Raw genomic sequence first — 16,300 nt, 5'->3', positions numbered from 1 at the left:
TCATCCTCTTCGCTATCTGCCCTGATTAGGGGGTTTGGGTTGGACAGACCTAGAATACGGCAGTTGGCTCCTCAATGGAATCTTGCTCTGGTGCTCGATTCTCTGACGCGTGCTCCTTATGAGCCTTTGGAGTCGGCCACCTTGAAGTTTCTTACTTTCAAGGTGGTGTTCCTCATCGCTTTGGCTTCTGGTCGTAGGAGAAGTGAGATCCATGCTTTGTCCTCTCACCCCTCTTGCCTCCGTTGGGCTAGGAACTTTTCTGCCGTGACCCTTCTCACTGATCCTGCCTTTTTGGCTAAGAATCAGGTTCCTGGTTTCTTGCCTGAGCCTATCAAGATCCCTTCCTTGCAGGGCTCAATGGGTTCTGTGGAGCGGGATAAACTGCTCTGTCCCTGTCGGGCACTTAGGTTTTACCTTGAGAAAACCAAGGGGGGGCGGGGTACTCGATCCCGGCTTTTCTTGTCCATCAAGCAGGGTCAGCAGGAGATCTCCTCCCAGTCCATTTCCAGATGGATCTGTCAGGTTATCAAGTTTGCTTATGACCATTCTGATGATCAGGTTCAGGCTCGTTACAAGGTGAGAGCTCATGAGGTTAGGGCCTTTGCTACATCATGGGCTCTTCTCAATGGCTCCTCCTTTCAGGATGTCATGTCCGCTGCCTTCTGGCGTGGGCAGAATACCTTTACAGATTTTTATCTCCGGTCATTGGCTTCGCATTCAGATGGGTTGTACTCTCTTGGTCCGGTGGTGGTGGCACAGTCTGTGGCTGTGCCTCCACAGTAATCTGTAGGGTTTTTTAATTTATCATGCGATCAGGCATCACAATGGTACACCTGCTCTGCATACGCGGAGGTAGTTGCCATTTTTTAATCATTGTCGGCTAAAATTGGGGGGTTCTTGAACCTATTTATCTCCCTACCTACCTGGAGTTGCGTCTGGGTTGCTGTGCCGTCGTTATGGGCTGCCTGGCTTCGAGTCTCCACTACGGTAAGACGAATTCGCATACTAAAGTTATGGTAATTATTACTGAAATGAAATTGAGGTTTTTAAAGTAAAACCAATTTTCATGAGGTAATACTTACCATAACTTTATGGAGTCCCACCCTTTTATTCCTCCCCTTAACTCATTATCCTGGCTGCCCATGTGGCTCCATAAAGGTTTTTGAGGATGGGAGATCACTCTGTTGCGTAATCATTAAGATACAGGTCATGTGACGGTAGGGAGGGTGGGATTTTTGAATCTTGTTTTTTGGGGATACAAAGATGGGTGTAAGTGATGAATATGCATACTAAAGTTATGGTAAGTATTACCTCATGAAAATTGGTTTTACTTTAAAAACCTCAAATTTGTTGATAAATGTCTAAAACTTAAAGAAATACGTGATGACTTTTGTGAAAATTTGAGCATTTCTATTTTTTTGGTCGGATTGTTGTAGTCGAATAACTGAAAAATACGACTTTTCCAACCCAATTAAACAATTTTTTTAAACATGATTCAAGAGAAAATGGTTTTGGTTTTTGAATTCTTACCCCAATAAACGAAATACCCTATTAAGCGTTACCCCATTAAGTGGAATGTACTGTACCCTCATTGAGAAGCGACATTGGAAAGGCACCAAAGTGCAAAAATGGCCGTGCTAGTTGAGCTAGTCAGAGTGAATACATGGTTAAAGCTAGCTGTTTTCAACAATGGAGATTTCAATAACAATAGGGCCTAAAGTGTTTGCATGGTTTAAAAAAGTTGGTACTGAAACGCTTACATGTTTATGTGGCATGAATGTGGAGCATAAAGAAATCACATAAATGGACATTCATCGATAACAAACAATTTACTTATCTAATCATGATCCAGATCAATTAATTTGTAGAAAAAACACTGAATTAATGAAAACTTTAAAAAGGCAGGAACAAAAATATATGATAAAGTAACAATTTTATGGACATTCAAAACACCTGCTGATCTAAGAACTCAGCAGATATATATTTTTAGGTAACCTGAGCAAGACTCGGTGACCTTTTCTAATCTAGCTTCATCCATTGTTAGTTAACATTTAAACATTGCCAAATTCTCAAAAACTTTCTAACCTTAAACCTTAAATTATATAGTCCCCACCATCCATGGGCTTAGAGGGATGGGACCAAAAGGGGTCGACCAAATTGACTGAAATTTCCAAAAATTTCTTTTCTAGACCCACTTAGGTAGAATAAAATATTCTTCATAGATGGAAGAGTGAATCAGGGTGACCGTTAAGGCCCATGGGCCTCTTTTATGCCAAGTGAAACCATAGCCATTTCAAAGTCACTAACATTCATGAAAGTATTATTATCAAATTCAGTACCCATTCAGGAATGCAAAAATTACTTAAAAGAATAAAACTGTCTTCCTATTTCCTGCCATTTTATATTACTTCTTTACTCCTTTGTTTTATTCCCTTGTGCATATCTCCAGTATGAATGGCCTGGGCACTTTATCACAATGTATATATTCTGTGCATTCTCAACCCATAAAATATCCTTAAAGATTATGGCAAAATGATTCAAGGTATGTTGCAATTTCTTTGCCATAAGAATGTGTTAATTTTGAACAGAAAGCAATTTGTTGCCAGACAGTAGAACAATATCAATAATTGTGTATGTGATGAAGGGTTTCTGTGAAACTGGAGTGAAGGTGTGTGGGTGTTGGGCGGAAGGACAAACGTGTCTCATTAAGCAGTAAGCTGATATTAGCAGACACATGTACATAAGAATACAAATGATATATAGAGGTAATTTACACCATAACCACAGTCACCAAGACAATGTTTAATATCTACCACCCACAGAATAATCAGGGAAGTACTAAAGAATCACAAAGTTGTCGCATTTACCAGGCAGTTTACCCTTTTATCATAGACAAACATAATACACATCAAGACTCTACACAGAAATGAGTTAGATATTGATGGTAATTACTGAGAGTGAACAAAAGAAGACATTTCCACATAATGTGCAATTTAATTTGAAATTTGTCTGATTACATTAATCAATACCCTCGCATCAACTGTATCTTTGCCAGAAGTTATAAACCAATTGAAAATTTTTCTTTACTTATATCTCCATAAAGAAAAGATTACATACAAGACATTTTCTGAACTACTGAACATAATTTTTATGCCATATTACATCAAGCCAATAAAATAACCTAGCTTTCAAACAATGATTTGCTTGCAAATGACTTTTCAAAGTGCCGAAATAGGTCTAAAATTAATCATTTTATTTGATAAATCTCAGACTGTTTTCTGAGTTTCACACAAGTACTGTATCTATAGGACAATATATTAAGCCTATATGCCTGGTGATTAGCCCACCCATTTCTATGGCAGTTTAGTACATAACATGTTTGATGTACTCAAAAAACATATAGCCTTCTTTTGAGGGCACTATGATAGTGTTGTCTAGAGATAGTAAAGTACCCTGACACCTCTAGCTTTGTTACAAGTCGTCCCTCAACAATACTATCAGACCTTGCCTCCAGCTCCTCAGACCTCATCTATGGCTCAAGCACTATATCATACAACAACAACAACAATAACAGACCTCACCTCCAGCTCGGGTACTATTCCGCCCCTCGACAATATTATCAGACCTCACCTGCAGATTGGGTACTATGCAACCCTCGACAACACTATCAGACCTCCCCCTCGACTTGGGTACTATGCAACCCTAGACAACACTATCACACCTCCCCCATGCCTCGGGTACTATGCCATCCCTCGACAACACTATTACACCTCCCCCATGCCTCGGGTACTATGCCATCCCTCGACAACACTATCAGACCTCCCCCATGACTTGGGTACTATGCAACCCTCGACAACACTATCAGACCTCCCCCTCGACTTGGGTACTATGCAACCCTAGACAACACTATCACACCTCCCCCATGCCTCGGGTACTATGCCATCCCTCGACAACACTATTACACCTCCCCCACGACACGGGTACTATGCCATCCCTCGACAACACTATCACACCTCCCCAATGACTTGGGTACTATGCCACCCTCTACAACACTATCACACCTCCCCATGACTCGAGTACTATGCCACCCTCGACAACACTATCACACCTCCCCATGACTCGAGTACTATGCCACCCTCTACAACACTATCACACCTCCCCATGACTCGAGTACTATGCCACCCTCTACAACACTATCACACCTCCCCATGACTTGGGTACTATGCCACCCTCTACAACACTATCACACCTCCCCATGACTCGAGTACTATGCCACCCTCGACAACACTATCACACCTCCCCATGACTCGAGTACTATGCCACCCTCTACAACACTATCACACCTCCCCATGACTCGAGTACTATGCCATCCCTCTACAACACTATCACACCTCCCCCATGACTTGGGTACTATGCCACCCTCGACAACACTATCAGACCTCCCCCATGCCTCGGGTACTATGCCACCCTCTACAACACTATCAGACCTCCCCCATGCCTCGGGTACTATGCCATCCCTCTACAATACTATCAAACCTCCCCCATGCCTCGGGTACTATGCCACCCTCTACAACACTATCACACCTCCCCCATGACTTGGGTACTATGCCACCCTCGACAATACTATCAGACCTCCCCCATGCCTCGGGTACTATGCCATCCCTTGACAACACTATCACACCTCCCCCATGACTTGGGTACTATGCCATCCCTCTACAATACTATCAGACCTCCCCCATGCCTCGGGTACTATGCCATCCCTCGACAACACTATTACACCTCCCCCACGACTTGGGTACTATGCCATCCCTCGACAACACTATCACACCTCCCCCGTGACTCGGGTACTATGCCATCCCTCGACAACACTATCACACCTCCCCCACGACTTGGGTACTATGCCATCCCTCGACAACACTATCACACCTCCCCCGTGACTCGGGTACTATGCCATCCCTCGACAACACTATCAGACCCCCCCAACGACTTGGGTACTATGCCATCCCTCTACAACACTATCAGACCTCACCCACGACTTTGGTACTATGCCACCCTCGACAACACTATCAGACCTCCCCCATGACTCGGGTACTATGCCACCCTCGACAACACTATCAGACCTCCCCCACGACTTGGGTACTATGCCATCCCTCGACAACACTATCACACCTCCCCCGTGACTCGGGTACTATGCCACCCTCGACAACACTATCAGACCTCCCCCACGACTTGGGTACTATGCCATACTGGACAATACTATCAGACCTCCCCCACGACTCGGGTACTATGCCACCCTCTACAACACTATCAGACCTCCCCCACGACTTGGGTACTATGCCACCCTCGACAACACTATCAGACCTCCCCCACGACTTGGGTACTATGCCACCCTCGACAACACTATCACACCTCCCCCGTGACTCGGGTACTATGCCACCCTCTACAACACTATCAGACCTCCCCCACGACTTGGGTACTATGCCACCCTCGACAACACTATCAGACCTCCCCCACGACTTGGGTACTATGCCACCCTCGACAACACTATCAGACCTCCCCCACGACTTGGGTACTATGCCATCCCTCGACAACACTATCAGACCTCCCCCACGACTCGGGTACTATGCCACCCTCGACAACACTATCACACCTCCCCCACGACTCGGGTACTATGCCATACTGGACAACACTATCAGACCTACCCCACGACTTGGGTACTATGCCATACTGGACAATACCATCAGACCTCCCCCACGACTTGGGTACTATGCCATCTCTCGACAACACTATCAGATCATAGTGCCCTCTGAACAAGACAATAATGTATATAGTGTATATTGCTAACAAATGCTATTAGATTGACACTACTTTCAAGAAGTCTTGGAAGCCCTGAGTTTATGTTGGGATAATAATGGTAAACACAATTACATGAAAACACTCCTTTATCAGTTTAATTAAAACATATATTTTTCACGATGTAGGAATCAATATACTTATATATAGCCAAGGTCAACAGAAGGGTTGATATGCTGAACATAATTATAAGTCGCGATACTGACAGGAAATCTATGGATGTGTTAATTGATGAGAGACACGGGCAAGGTTTTAGTCATCACTACTGTGGCATTATACGTACCTGAGGAGCCAAGCAAACGGTGACGGCCACTAGTCCTTTGTTAAACTAGTTTTTTTTATGTTATTGTTACTTCTGAATCTGATACATTGTAATTCAGGCCTTCATTTTGATGGATTTGTGATTTCTGCATCTTATGTCCGATCCCTATATATAAATGGCTTTCACTTTAATTTACCAATTTCCTTGAAAGAAAAATATCTACTTTTGGCTTTTATTTGAAAATTTTGAAAGGTTTTGTAATCATCCTAATTTCTCAATTTAAGTATAATCAGGACACCTATTAGGTGAAATGCAGTGTAAATATTACACTTTACACACGTTAATTAAATCACAAAATAAAAAATGTTTCTATTGTCCTCTGAGCAGCATCATTTGTTCACCATAAAACTTCTTGTTTTTTCTCTGCTTGTTTGTGAGCCAATTTTATACCCACAGGTAGGATTTCCATTTCTCTGTTGTAATAGCACTTTTTTCTCTCCCTTCTTGCCAAAGAACTGGGTCCATTAGTGACAACATTGCAAGTGTAACCAAATGCAGTATACAATGTACAACAAACAGAATACGAATTTGCAAGCCAAACCTTAATTCTAATTCAAAATTGGTAGAACAAGAGAAAAATACTGTATTGTTGAAAACTTTGAGGTGCAAATATTTTCCACATGTCTCAGTCGAATCTTGTATGCTGGTATTAAATTTCCAACAACTCTGACTTGTAAATATTCTGCAGTAGATAATTCCAAACATTTGTGTGCATGCATTTATTAGTATTTGATGGATATTGCGTTATATTCAATGGTTGAAATACAGCTAAAATAAATTCCCCGCAAATATTACTGATCAGTATTACCCAATGAGAACTCTGCGAGCGAGGTGTTATTACCCAATGAGAACTCTGTCTGCGAGGTGTTTTTACCCAATGATAACTCTGCCAGTTAGGTGTTATTACCCAATGAGAGCTCTGCGAGCGAGGTGTTATTACCCAATGAGAACTCTGCTAGGTAGACATTATTACACATGTTTTTGTAATATAATTGATCACATAATAGCCCTGATCTACCACGAAATATTTATGTCATAAATATAAGACATTTGTGTAATTTATGATGTCATAATAAATACTGTATGTAATTATCTCTATAGAGAAAAACATACTTTCTGATTCAAAATTCGGCTGTCTTAAGAAACTTATTTGAGAATTTTCACTTAATTTATTTTCATAAATGACTTATATTACAAAAAAGAATCTTACACTTTTGGCTATGAAATAGCAACTCATGCAAGATGCTCAATTTATATAATAGGGTGTTATGACACCCAAATTACAGGGCATGATGAAGCTTTACGCTATGGGGGAATTTCACATGGGACATACCAGGTATGATATTCACTGAATGAAATTAATTTTTTTGTTTACTTCCAGTTAACTTCGACCATTTTCAAATTCTCCGAGCCATTGGAAAAGGAAGTTTTGGAAAGGTAAGTGGCACTGCATACATGTACTATTTTATAATGCACATCTCACACCGGCAAAACAAATCCAAAGTTTACAAGTTTTTACTCAGAAAAATGATTTTTCAAATGTAAGTAAGGTGTGTTTCCTCCTGGGGGGAGAAATTTGTATTTTAAAAATAAAAAAACATCATTAGTATGATTGAAAAGATCCTCACCTAATTGGTAAAATGTATCCTTTTTAAGGGAAATGTCTCAATGTTGATTAGGCCGATAGGAGTGAATTCCTTAGGGACATCAGGGGTGTGGGCATTATCAAGGAATAAGAGTTCAGTTTAAGGTTACATTATTGTAATGAGGAACAAATGGATTTTGATCTGATTTGGTATAAAGGATCTTGTGTATTGCAATGCAGCTAATTATTGTATACAAGTGAATTGTGTGTCCCCTGCGGGATGAAAAATTGCAGCTCGGAAGCGGAACTCAATCCTTATGTTTGGTATAAACTGATCCTTTGAGTAAAGGAATTCAGTGTCATATTAACAAAGCAACCCCTCCCTGAGGAGGAGAGGGTTCATATTTAGTTTTAGTTAACAAAGCAGCCCGTCCCTGAGGAGGAGAATGGCCAATAGGAAGAGGAGAGGGTCACTATTTAGTTTTAGTTAACAAAGCAACCCGTCCCTGAGGAGGAGAATGGCCAATAGGAGGAGATTGGTCACTATTTAGTTTTAGTTAACAAAGCATAGGTATAAAAGGAAAAGGGAAACAAACGTCTAAGATAATTATACAAATCTGTCACCTTAAGATAAATTAGAAATTAAATTCTGTGGACAGGGCATAGAAAATTGATAATAGATTTTAACATTGGAAATCATAGGAATACTTTAAAGGAGAAAGCAGATGGAATGGGAAATATTAAAGGAAGGAAGGAAGGAAGGAAGGAAGGGTTTTGGTTTTTATGTGCCTCATGGCAAAAGGGCAGAATCTAACGTGGATGAATGATTAATTAATTGTTGGTTAGAGTTTTTTTACCAAAAATTGATAAAGATCGAGCGTCCAGAGTGGTTTAAAGAAACAAAGTAGGGACTTCAAAATGAAAGGTATACTGCACTATAATAATAATGATAGCTAAAATAAATCTTTTCCCTAAATATGGGAAAGCCGTAAATATTTAAAGGCTTTTACTAATAAATTCATTCTGGCTGTTTTTAGCTTGTTATGGTCTTGTAATGAGATTATTATTTTGTCATACTAACTTAAAGAGAAAACGTGTCTCACTAATGAGCATTAATTTGGCCACCAATGTCACTCAAACTTCAAGGACATTTTCACTCTCCTTAAAAAATGTGTTTTTGTTTTTCTCCTTTAACAGAAAAAAAACTTGATTAGGGCCCTGTATCAAAGATGCTGGTGCCTTTTTGTAATCATGTTGTCTGTCCATCCGGCCATTTGTACATCCATCTGTGAAGTGACAGTTTTTTTGTTTTGTTTCACACAATATTGATGGAAGTAAATGGAGTAATTTTAAAATTTCACATGAAGATTTCTCATGCATATTAATTCTGCTTGATAATTTTTGAGGCCGATCCGATTCAAAATGGCTGCTAATTAGTCATCTTTTTTTTAAATGTTAAAAAAAATAGTTTTTTTGCTCTTAACTAGTAAACATTTTGTTATGACATTGTCAATCAAAGTTTGTCATAATATAACAAGAAGTTAACTGATTGAAAGTCAAGGTCATCAAATCAAAGGTCAGAGTTTGTATCTTTGAACTGCTTAACATTATGAGGTAAAGTTGATCACAATCAAAATAAAGGAAACAAATTAACTGACGAAAGGTCAAGGTCAGAATTACATCTCTTAACTGGTAAATATTTTGTTAAGAAATTATGCAGCAAAGCTGACTGGAATCAAAAACGTTTCAACTGACCAATGATTATGGTTATTGGGTCAAATGTCAAGGTCAGATTTATCATCTATACACTGAACATTTTGTTATGACATATTATGAGGCAAAATTGCTTGGAATCAAACAAGGTTTAATGCGACTGCTTTTCTTCACATTTGGTACATTGTACTGTGTTTCTTCAGCAAACCCTCTGGAATTTGCCTTGTTTAAAAAAACGATATTTTAGTCAATGATAATTTATGTGCTCCTAAATATTAGCTTTAAATCAGTCTTCAAGTTAAATGCTTGTAGACATTTTTTTGAGCTAGCTTTTTCAAAAAATGGAGGCAAAATAAGTATCATCAGTGGCCACATAAATGCAGATATTAATGGGACATTAGCAAAAGTTGTTCAAGAGCATAAATAACTAACAATTTGATATCAATATGATACTAAGTTATAAAATTGACCCTTAAGGGTCAGACACAAAATTGAGGAGATGACATGCGGCCTTCTCTGACGTGTCAGTGTTCTGTTCAGGGTCAGACACATAGAGGGGCCCTCGATGACATGTCAGTGTTCAGTTCAGGGTCAGACACATAGAGGGGCCCTCTCTCTGACATGTCAGTGTTCGTTCAGGGTCACACACATAGAGGGGGCCCTCGATGACATGTCAGTGTTCCGTTCAGGGTCAGACATATAGAGGGGCCCTCTCCGACGTGTCAGTTTTCAAGTTATGATGCAGAACTTGTGAAATACATTCTTTTAAATTATCAAAAAAGCTACAACTGAAATTCCCTTCAATAGATTAGTTTAGGTAGCTATGACAGAATTCATTGATATATGATTAATATGCTCATCTGGGCTCTATGGCTTTACATCATTATAAGTTTGTCAAAAAATGTCATGCATAATGGGCAAAGTCATTGTATTCTGATAGGGCAAGCTTAAAGTCTTGTACATGATGAACAAAGGGGCTGTTAATAGTCCATCTGGGTCTTGAATGCACAACTTTTACTTCAGATGTTCCTTTGTCAGTAGTGCAGGATTGGATTCAGAAAGAAAGATATGGCAAGCCCTTTTTTGGCTGAAATGTTTAGCAAACCATCAACATCCAGTTTAGAAGGGGTTGGCTAATGGAAATATATAAATTCTAGTTATCAATTCAGAAACTAAGAGCTTATATGAACTCTGATGAATTTTTGACTTGTTAAGATTTGATTATTTTGCCCAAATTGTCTGTTCTTGTCTGAACAACTCTTCCTCCAGGTTTCCTGTCAGCCATCCTTGTGACAGCTATCACTATTTCTTGAGATGGTCTGGGAGGATCTTTTTAAAGTTTCAGTTGTAGGTTTACCTTGATTCCTAGTTGTGATTGTCTAATTTTGAAACTGATCAGAAAAACAAAATGGTCAAAAGATGGCCATCTTGGATTTTACAAGTTGAGATTTGGTATCACTATTTCGCGGGAAGTACTTTCCGCTTTTTCAAATTACATGTGCATATACATATGTAGCTTTGTCTTGTTTCCGATTGTGCATGTTTAGTCTTGAAACTGATTAAAAACATAAAATGGCTGGTTATGGGGCCATCTTGGATTTTTTTCTAAAGTGTTTCATGTGTTTTTCTCAAATTTCATATGTAGGTGTACCTTTAATTGGTCCCTACAATGACTTATTTAATTATGAGAATTATCAGAAAAACAAAAAGGCGGACAAATAGCAATCTTAGATTTTTTTTCCGTTTGTCTTTTTCCAGAACTTATTTGTAGGTTCTTTGTTTAATCAGAACTAACTGATCAGAAGATTAAAAGTACATAGTCATAATTTATCCCTAAACTATAGCAATAGAAAAGATGATAAGGGAAAGAGGAGAAAACTGAAGAAGAGTAAAGAAAAATATCAAACTTGCATAGAACCAGTTAATACCATGGCAAATGCCACAATCCTGGGATCTCCTGTTTTGTAATTAGATTATCTTGTCATATGATACTAACTTAAAATTAAACCAGCCAGTGTGAAATGCTAACGAGCATATAAATTAATGACTATGGATATTATTAAATTAGTTAAAATTGCATCATTAAACTTCAAGGACATGTTGACACCCCTAATACCATGTGGTTCTGGTTTTCTCTTTAAACAGAAGGCAATGTCATTACATTACACAACTGATGTCATTAAATTAAATTTAATACCAATTGGGAGATAATCTCCATGGGACCATTAGTTCAGTTTTAGGTTGGTTTTGTATTTTTTAATGTCCTATCAATAACTCTGGACATTTAAGAAAGAACTCTATATAGATTAAAATTGAACAAAAATATTGTTCATTTCAATCAAGAGAATTTGTCATACTGAATCCTCAGCTGAGTTGGTTAGAGAAGTGGCTACGATGAACCTCAGGTGAAGATCGGAGGTGCCTGGTTTGATGCTCCCTACCAGTGGCAGATTGTCTTTTAAAAGAAGAAGATCAGAAACGGTTGCTCTCTACTGTCATGGTTGTGTCCTTGGACAACAAACTTTACCCATATTGCTCTTGATAGCATGCAACAGGCCCCTGTATGTTGTTTGGAGACACCAACTACTACAAGGAGACCCTACCTCAAAATGACCCTGGCTGTTTACAGGGCAATATATAAACTCAGCAAGCAAACACATGAACAGCTATCAGACTTGGTTAGAATAACAACTGATATTGATAATGGTCTTGTTTCTCATTTTGAACAGAAATATATTAGTCATGTATCATAGATTATATTCACAGATCATCATTTCTGCCGAAGAAACAGTAGGACATGAGTATTGCAGTATACACTATCAGAAGTTAAATGTGATAGATGTATCTATCACCTTAGGAGCTTAAAGAGAAAGGACTCGCTTCTCGCATTTCACATCCATCATGCTTTCATTGGGTCTTAGTAAATACATATACAGACTGTCAAACCAAATCTGCTTCATAATCAATGGAATGTTATAAAAAGTACCAAATAGGTTGTAATAGACAATGTCACTGTTTCAGAATACATTCAAGGTTTAAGCTTAAGTAATGGGCTAGAGAAAGATTGATGTGTATGGATTCTAAATTTAGTAAAGAAAAGGTTTGGCTAACAGACTTAAATAACCATGGAAACTGTCATCACTTCACACAGTAGAATGGCTTTTCCCTTCCATTTATTTTAATGAACATCCGAACTGTATCGATACATGTACTTTCACTGTGTCCATAATGAAGATAAAGTGCCTAAATTAAATTCTGTGTAACATAACAATGAATGTTTAAAAAGTCCACAGTACAAACTGCCTTTCTATTCCTTTTGGTTCTTACCTCTATCTGTTCCTTCCAATTTTGTCCTCAAACATTTGTTGATTAATTAGAGGTTCTCACATGAGTGGATATGTCATATGGAATGTATTCTCTTATTGTACCATTGCCAACTCGGGGCTGCGATAGCTCAGTCTGGTGAAGATCCGAGGTGCATGATTCGAGACACTCCATACTTGACACTTTACCTTAATTGTTCTGGATGGCATACATTGGGCCACCTGTATGTTGTACAGTGAGGTAGTCACCAACTACTACAAGGAGACCCTGCCTCAAAATGACCCTGGCTGCTCACAGGGCGATAAACCTAGCAAACAACAAACAAAGCATTGTCAACTTTATAGAATATGTTAGTGGAACAAGGAAATAGAATGAGAAATTGCCTGTAATGGACAGAGAAATTTAATGAGAGATTGGCTGGTAGAACTAGAAATGTTATGAGAGATTTCTGTTTGGAACAAAGATATTTATTGAGAGATTGGCTGGTAGGATTAGGAAATGTTATGAGAGATTGCCAGTAATAGAACAAAGAAATTTATTGAGAGATTGGCTGATAGAATAAGGAAATTTATGATAGATTGCCAGTTATAGAACAAAGAAATTTATTGAGAGATTGGCTGATAGAATTAGAAATGTTATGAGAGATTTCTGTTTGGAACAAAGAAATTTAATGAGAGATTGACTGGTAGAATTAGAAAAAGATATTTTTGCATGGAACAAAGATTTAATGAGATGTAAGACCAGGGAAATACCATGAGATACTGCTTTAATAAAACTAGGAAATTAAATAAATAAGTATGAGAGATTGTCATATAGAGCGAAGAATGGCAATGAGTGATTTATATCTAATGAAAACTGGGAATGGAGAATTACCTAAAATAGAACAAGGTAATATGAAATATTTCTTAATGAAACTAGGAAACGGTATGAGCGATTGTCTAATAAAATGAGAAATGGGAATGAGAGATAGCCTTGACGTGATTTGATAACAGATGTCTGCAGAACTTGGACAAACTTGACTTATGTGAATATATGGTCAGCCTCTAAATGTCATGCCCTGTAGGATGATGAAGAATGGGTAGAATGACTGGCCTTGGGCAGCTGACTGGCCAACTAATTACGTTTATTCTCAATCAAGAGGAGATTATGTCTGGAGAGTGCAATAAGAATGGAGTTAATAGTCCTTAGCATCCACTGACCTAGATTAATTTGCGTCACTGAATCTTCGTTTGTCCTGAAATTAGTCCTTTTGGGATCAATACATGTATTTCACAATATTATTGTGCTTTTTAAAAATAGAATTTAATATCTAATACAAGAAAATGATACAACAAATACACATTACATTACATTATCACGGCCCTTTCTAAATTCTTAAGTGATCTGTTGATGTTCAAGTCTTAGTCATTTGCGAAATTGTTTATATTATTTGAAGAATTTTTGTTAAAATTTTTTGGTCAACTGAAATAAAATCTCAAGTAAACTAATCACTTTTGTCCATCTTGTGCATCATTCGTAAACAATTTATATTTTCAACCTATTCATTTTTCTATTCTCCACAATCCCTTGACGAATTTCAATGAAAATTTGCCGAAGCTTTTCATGGCCAAATCTCAGCCAAAAAATTAGGAATTATATGGTTCCAAAACCCCACCCACCTACCTTACTGAACAACATACGGGGAGACGTGTTGCATGTCATCTAGAGCAATCCGGGTAAAGTGTCTTGGCCAAGGACACAACAGTGACAGCACAGATGAGCCAGTTTCTCAGCTTCCAGAGAAACACAAACCAACACGGGTAGGGAACGTTAAACCATGCACCTTGGATCTTCACCTGAGGTTACGGCTAGCACTCTAAGGGACTAAAGTATTGCGGCCGCCAGTACCTCTTTGAGTTGTACAGATGTATAAAATATAAGGTGAAGGGAGACAATTACGTATTGCTTTTAAAGGAAATTGGCATGTACGTGGTATACATAGGGTGGTGGGTACACACAGTGGCAATTATCTATCTCCGGGTACTCAAGCTTTCCTCCACCTCCAAAACCTGGCACGTCCTGAAATGACCCTGGCTGTTAATAGGACGTTAAACAAAAACAAACCAAACAAACCAAACCAACTTTGATGGTCTGGGTTCGATTCCATGAAGGACCACCAAGGGTCACCAGCCAGACCATGTTGGTTTTCTCCATACTTCACCAGTTTCTCCCCGTAAAACCCTCACACACTTCCATTAGGGGTAATAAAAGTGACTAAAGTGACTAATATGAGTTGATATAACTTGTTTAGAGATTGTTATAATTTACATATAAAGTTTATATTATACAGTCGTACTGTATAACACAGTAGTTGTTTTCCTCTTCACCATTTCTAAGTAATCAATAAGCTGAATATCTGATTACCGATACAAATATTTTCTTTTTTCTTAAGAGACTATGTTTCATTTTCAAACATATTTTTACAATAAACAGGGTTCTATTATAGAATCTGATACCTTCTATTTGTATGTTCTCCAGATGAATTTGTCTCAATCTAGAGCTGAAGTTCTGTAACCAAATTTTAATCAAGGCAAAAATGAGAATTAGATTTCATAGAATGTCAGCGCAAAACAGATAAATTGACCTTGAACTTATCCATGATAATCATTTTTTTTCTCATAAGCATTGTGTCAATGTTGAAGAAAATTTCCCCCCAAAATTCTTTAATTCAACTGAATTACCTCCCTTGGTGGCTGTTTGTCAGAAGCAAATTGGATTTGATGTCAATTTAATTACCATTTAGTGTGTGTTGTCACTTGGTGTCAAATGTCATGTAAAGGTACCAAACAAATTGGACAGAAATACCCCTGAGTAACTGAGTGCTTAGTTCAAAATATCACATATCTGGAGGAAATTATTTCATGTAAGATACAACATGGTGTTTGTCCATTCATATTCTTGTGGCCCATGTAAATGTTTTGACCACAATACAACCGTGTCTTAATGTGAATCAACAGCTATATATGTACAGACCTCAGCTACCAGGAGTCATTTCATGATGGCTTTCTCTTTGTAGGACAACAAAATAAGTTTTGTACAGCACTGCCAATTGTTTGGGCTTATTGTCTGATATATACCATAAAAACTGTGTAATTTGCGCAGGTACATTTTTGGATTTAAATTGATGAAAAACAAAAATTCTACCTGTTTATTTTGTGCACCGAAGATTTTTGTCAAAAAACGATCTCCAAGGGGTTAGAAAAAATTATTTCCTCATGACGTAATATTGAGAATTTTTAGTTATAATTTATTTTCATAATGTTAATTCAAATTACTTAAGTTTATTGCCGGATAAAGAAATTAATACAAATCAAAAAAACCTGTTTTTTATCAATTGAAAGTTTTCAACTGTGTAATGTTTTTATTCTTTCTACATTGTAAAAGCATTTTGTCTCATGAGTTTCCCATACACCTAATAAAATCTTCAATAGTGTTGATATTTGATATGCCAAGCTTCATTGATG

The 16,300-nt window shown here is 38.1% G+C and overlaps 1 protein-coding gene across 3 annotated transcripts in view; it reads left to right on the top strand.

Moving 5' to 3' along the window:
- Positions 1 to 16,300, top strand: part of LOC117339516 (serine/threonine-protein kinase 32B-like) — a 155,268-nt gene that overhangs the window by 99,597 nt on the left and 39,371 nt on the right. For all 3 annotated transcript variants that reach the window (XM_033901164.1, XM_033901166.1, XM_033901165.1), the window contains exon 3: positions 7,557 to 7,612. In XM_033901164.1, the coding sequence (XP_033757055.1) occupies positions 7,557 to 7,612 (56 nt within the window). The remainder of the gene's footprint in view (positions 1 to 7,556; positions 7,613 to 16,300) is intronic.

This window comes from Pecten maximus, chromosome 12 (assembly GCF_902652985.1).
Source record: "Pecten maximus chromosome 12, xPecMax1.1, whole genome shotgun sequence".
NCBI lineage: Eukaryota > Metazoa > Mollusca > Bivalvia > Pectinida > Pectinidae > Pecten > Pecten maximus.
This window is presented reverse-complemented; position numbering and strand designations above follow the sequence as displayed.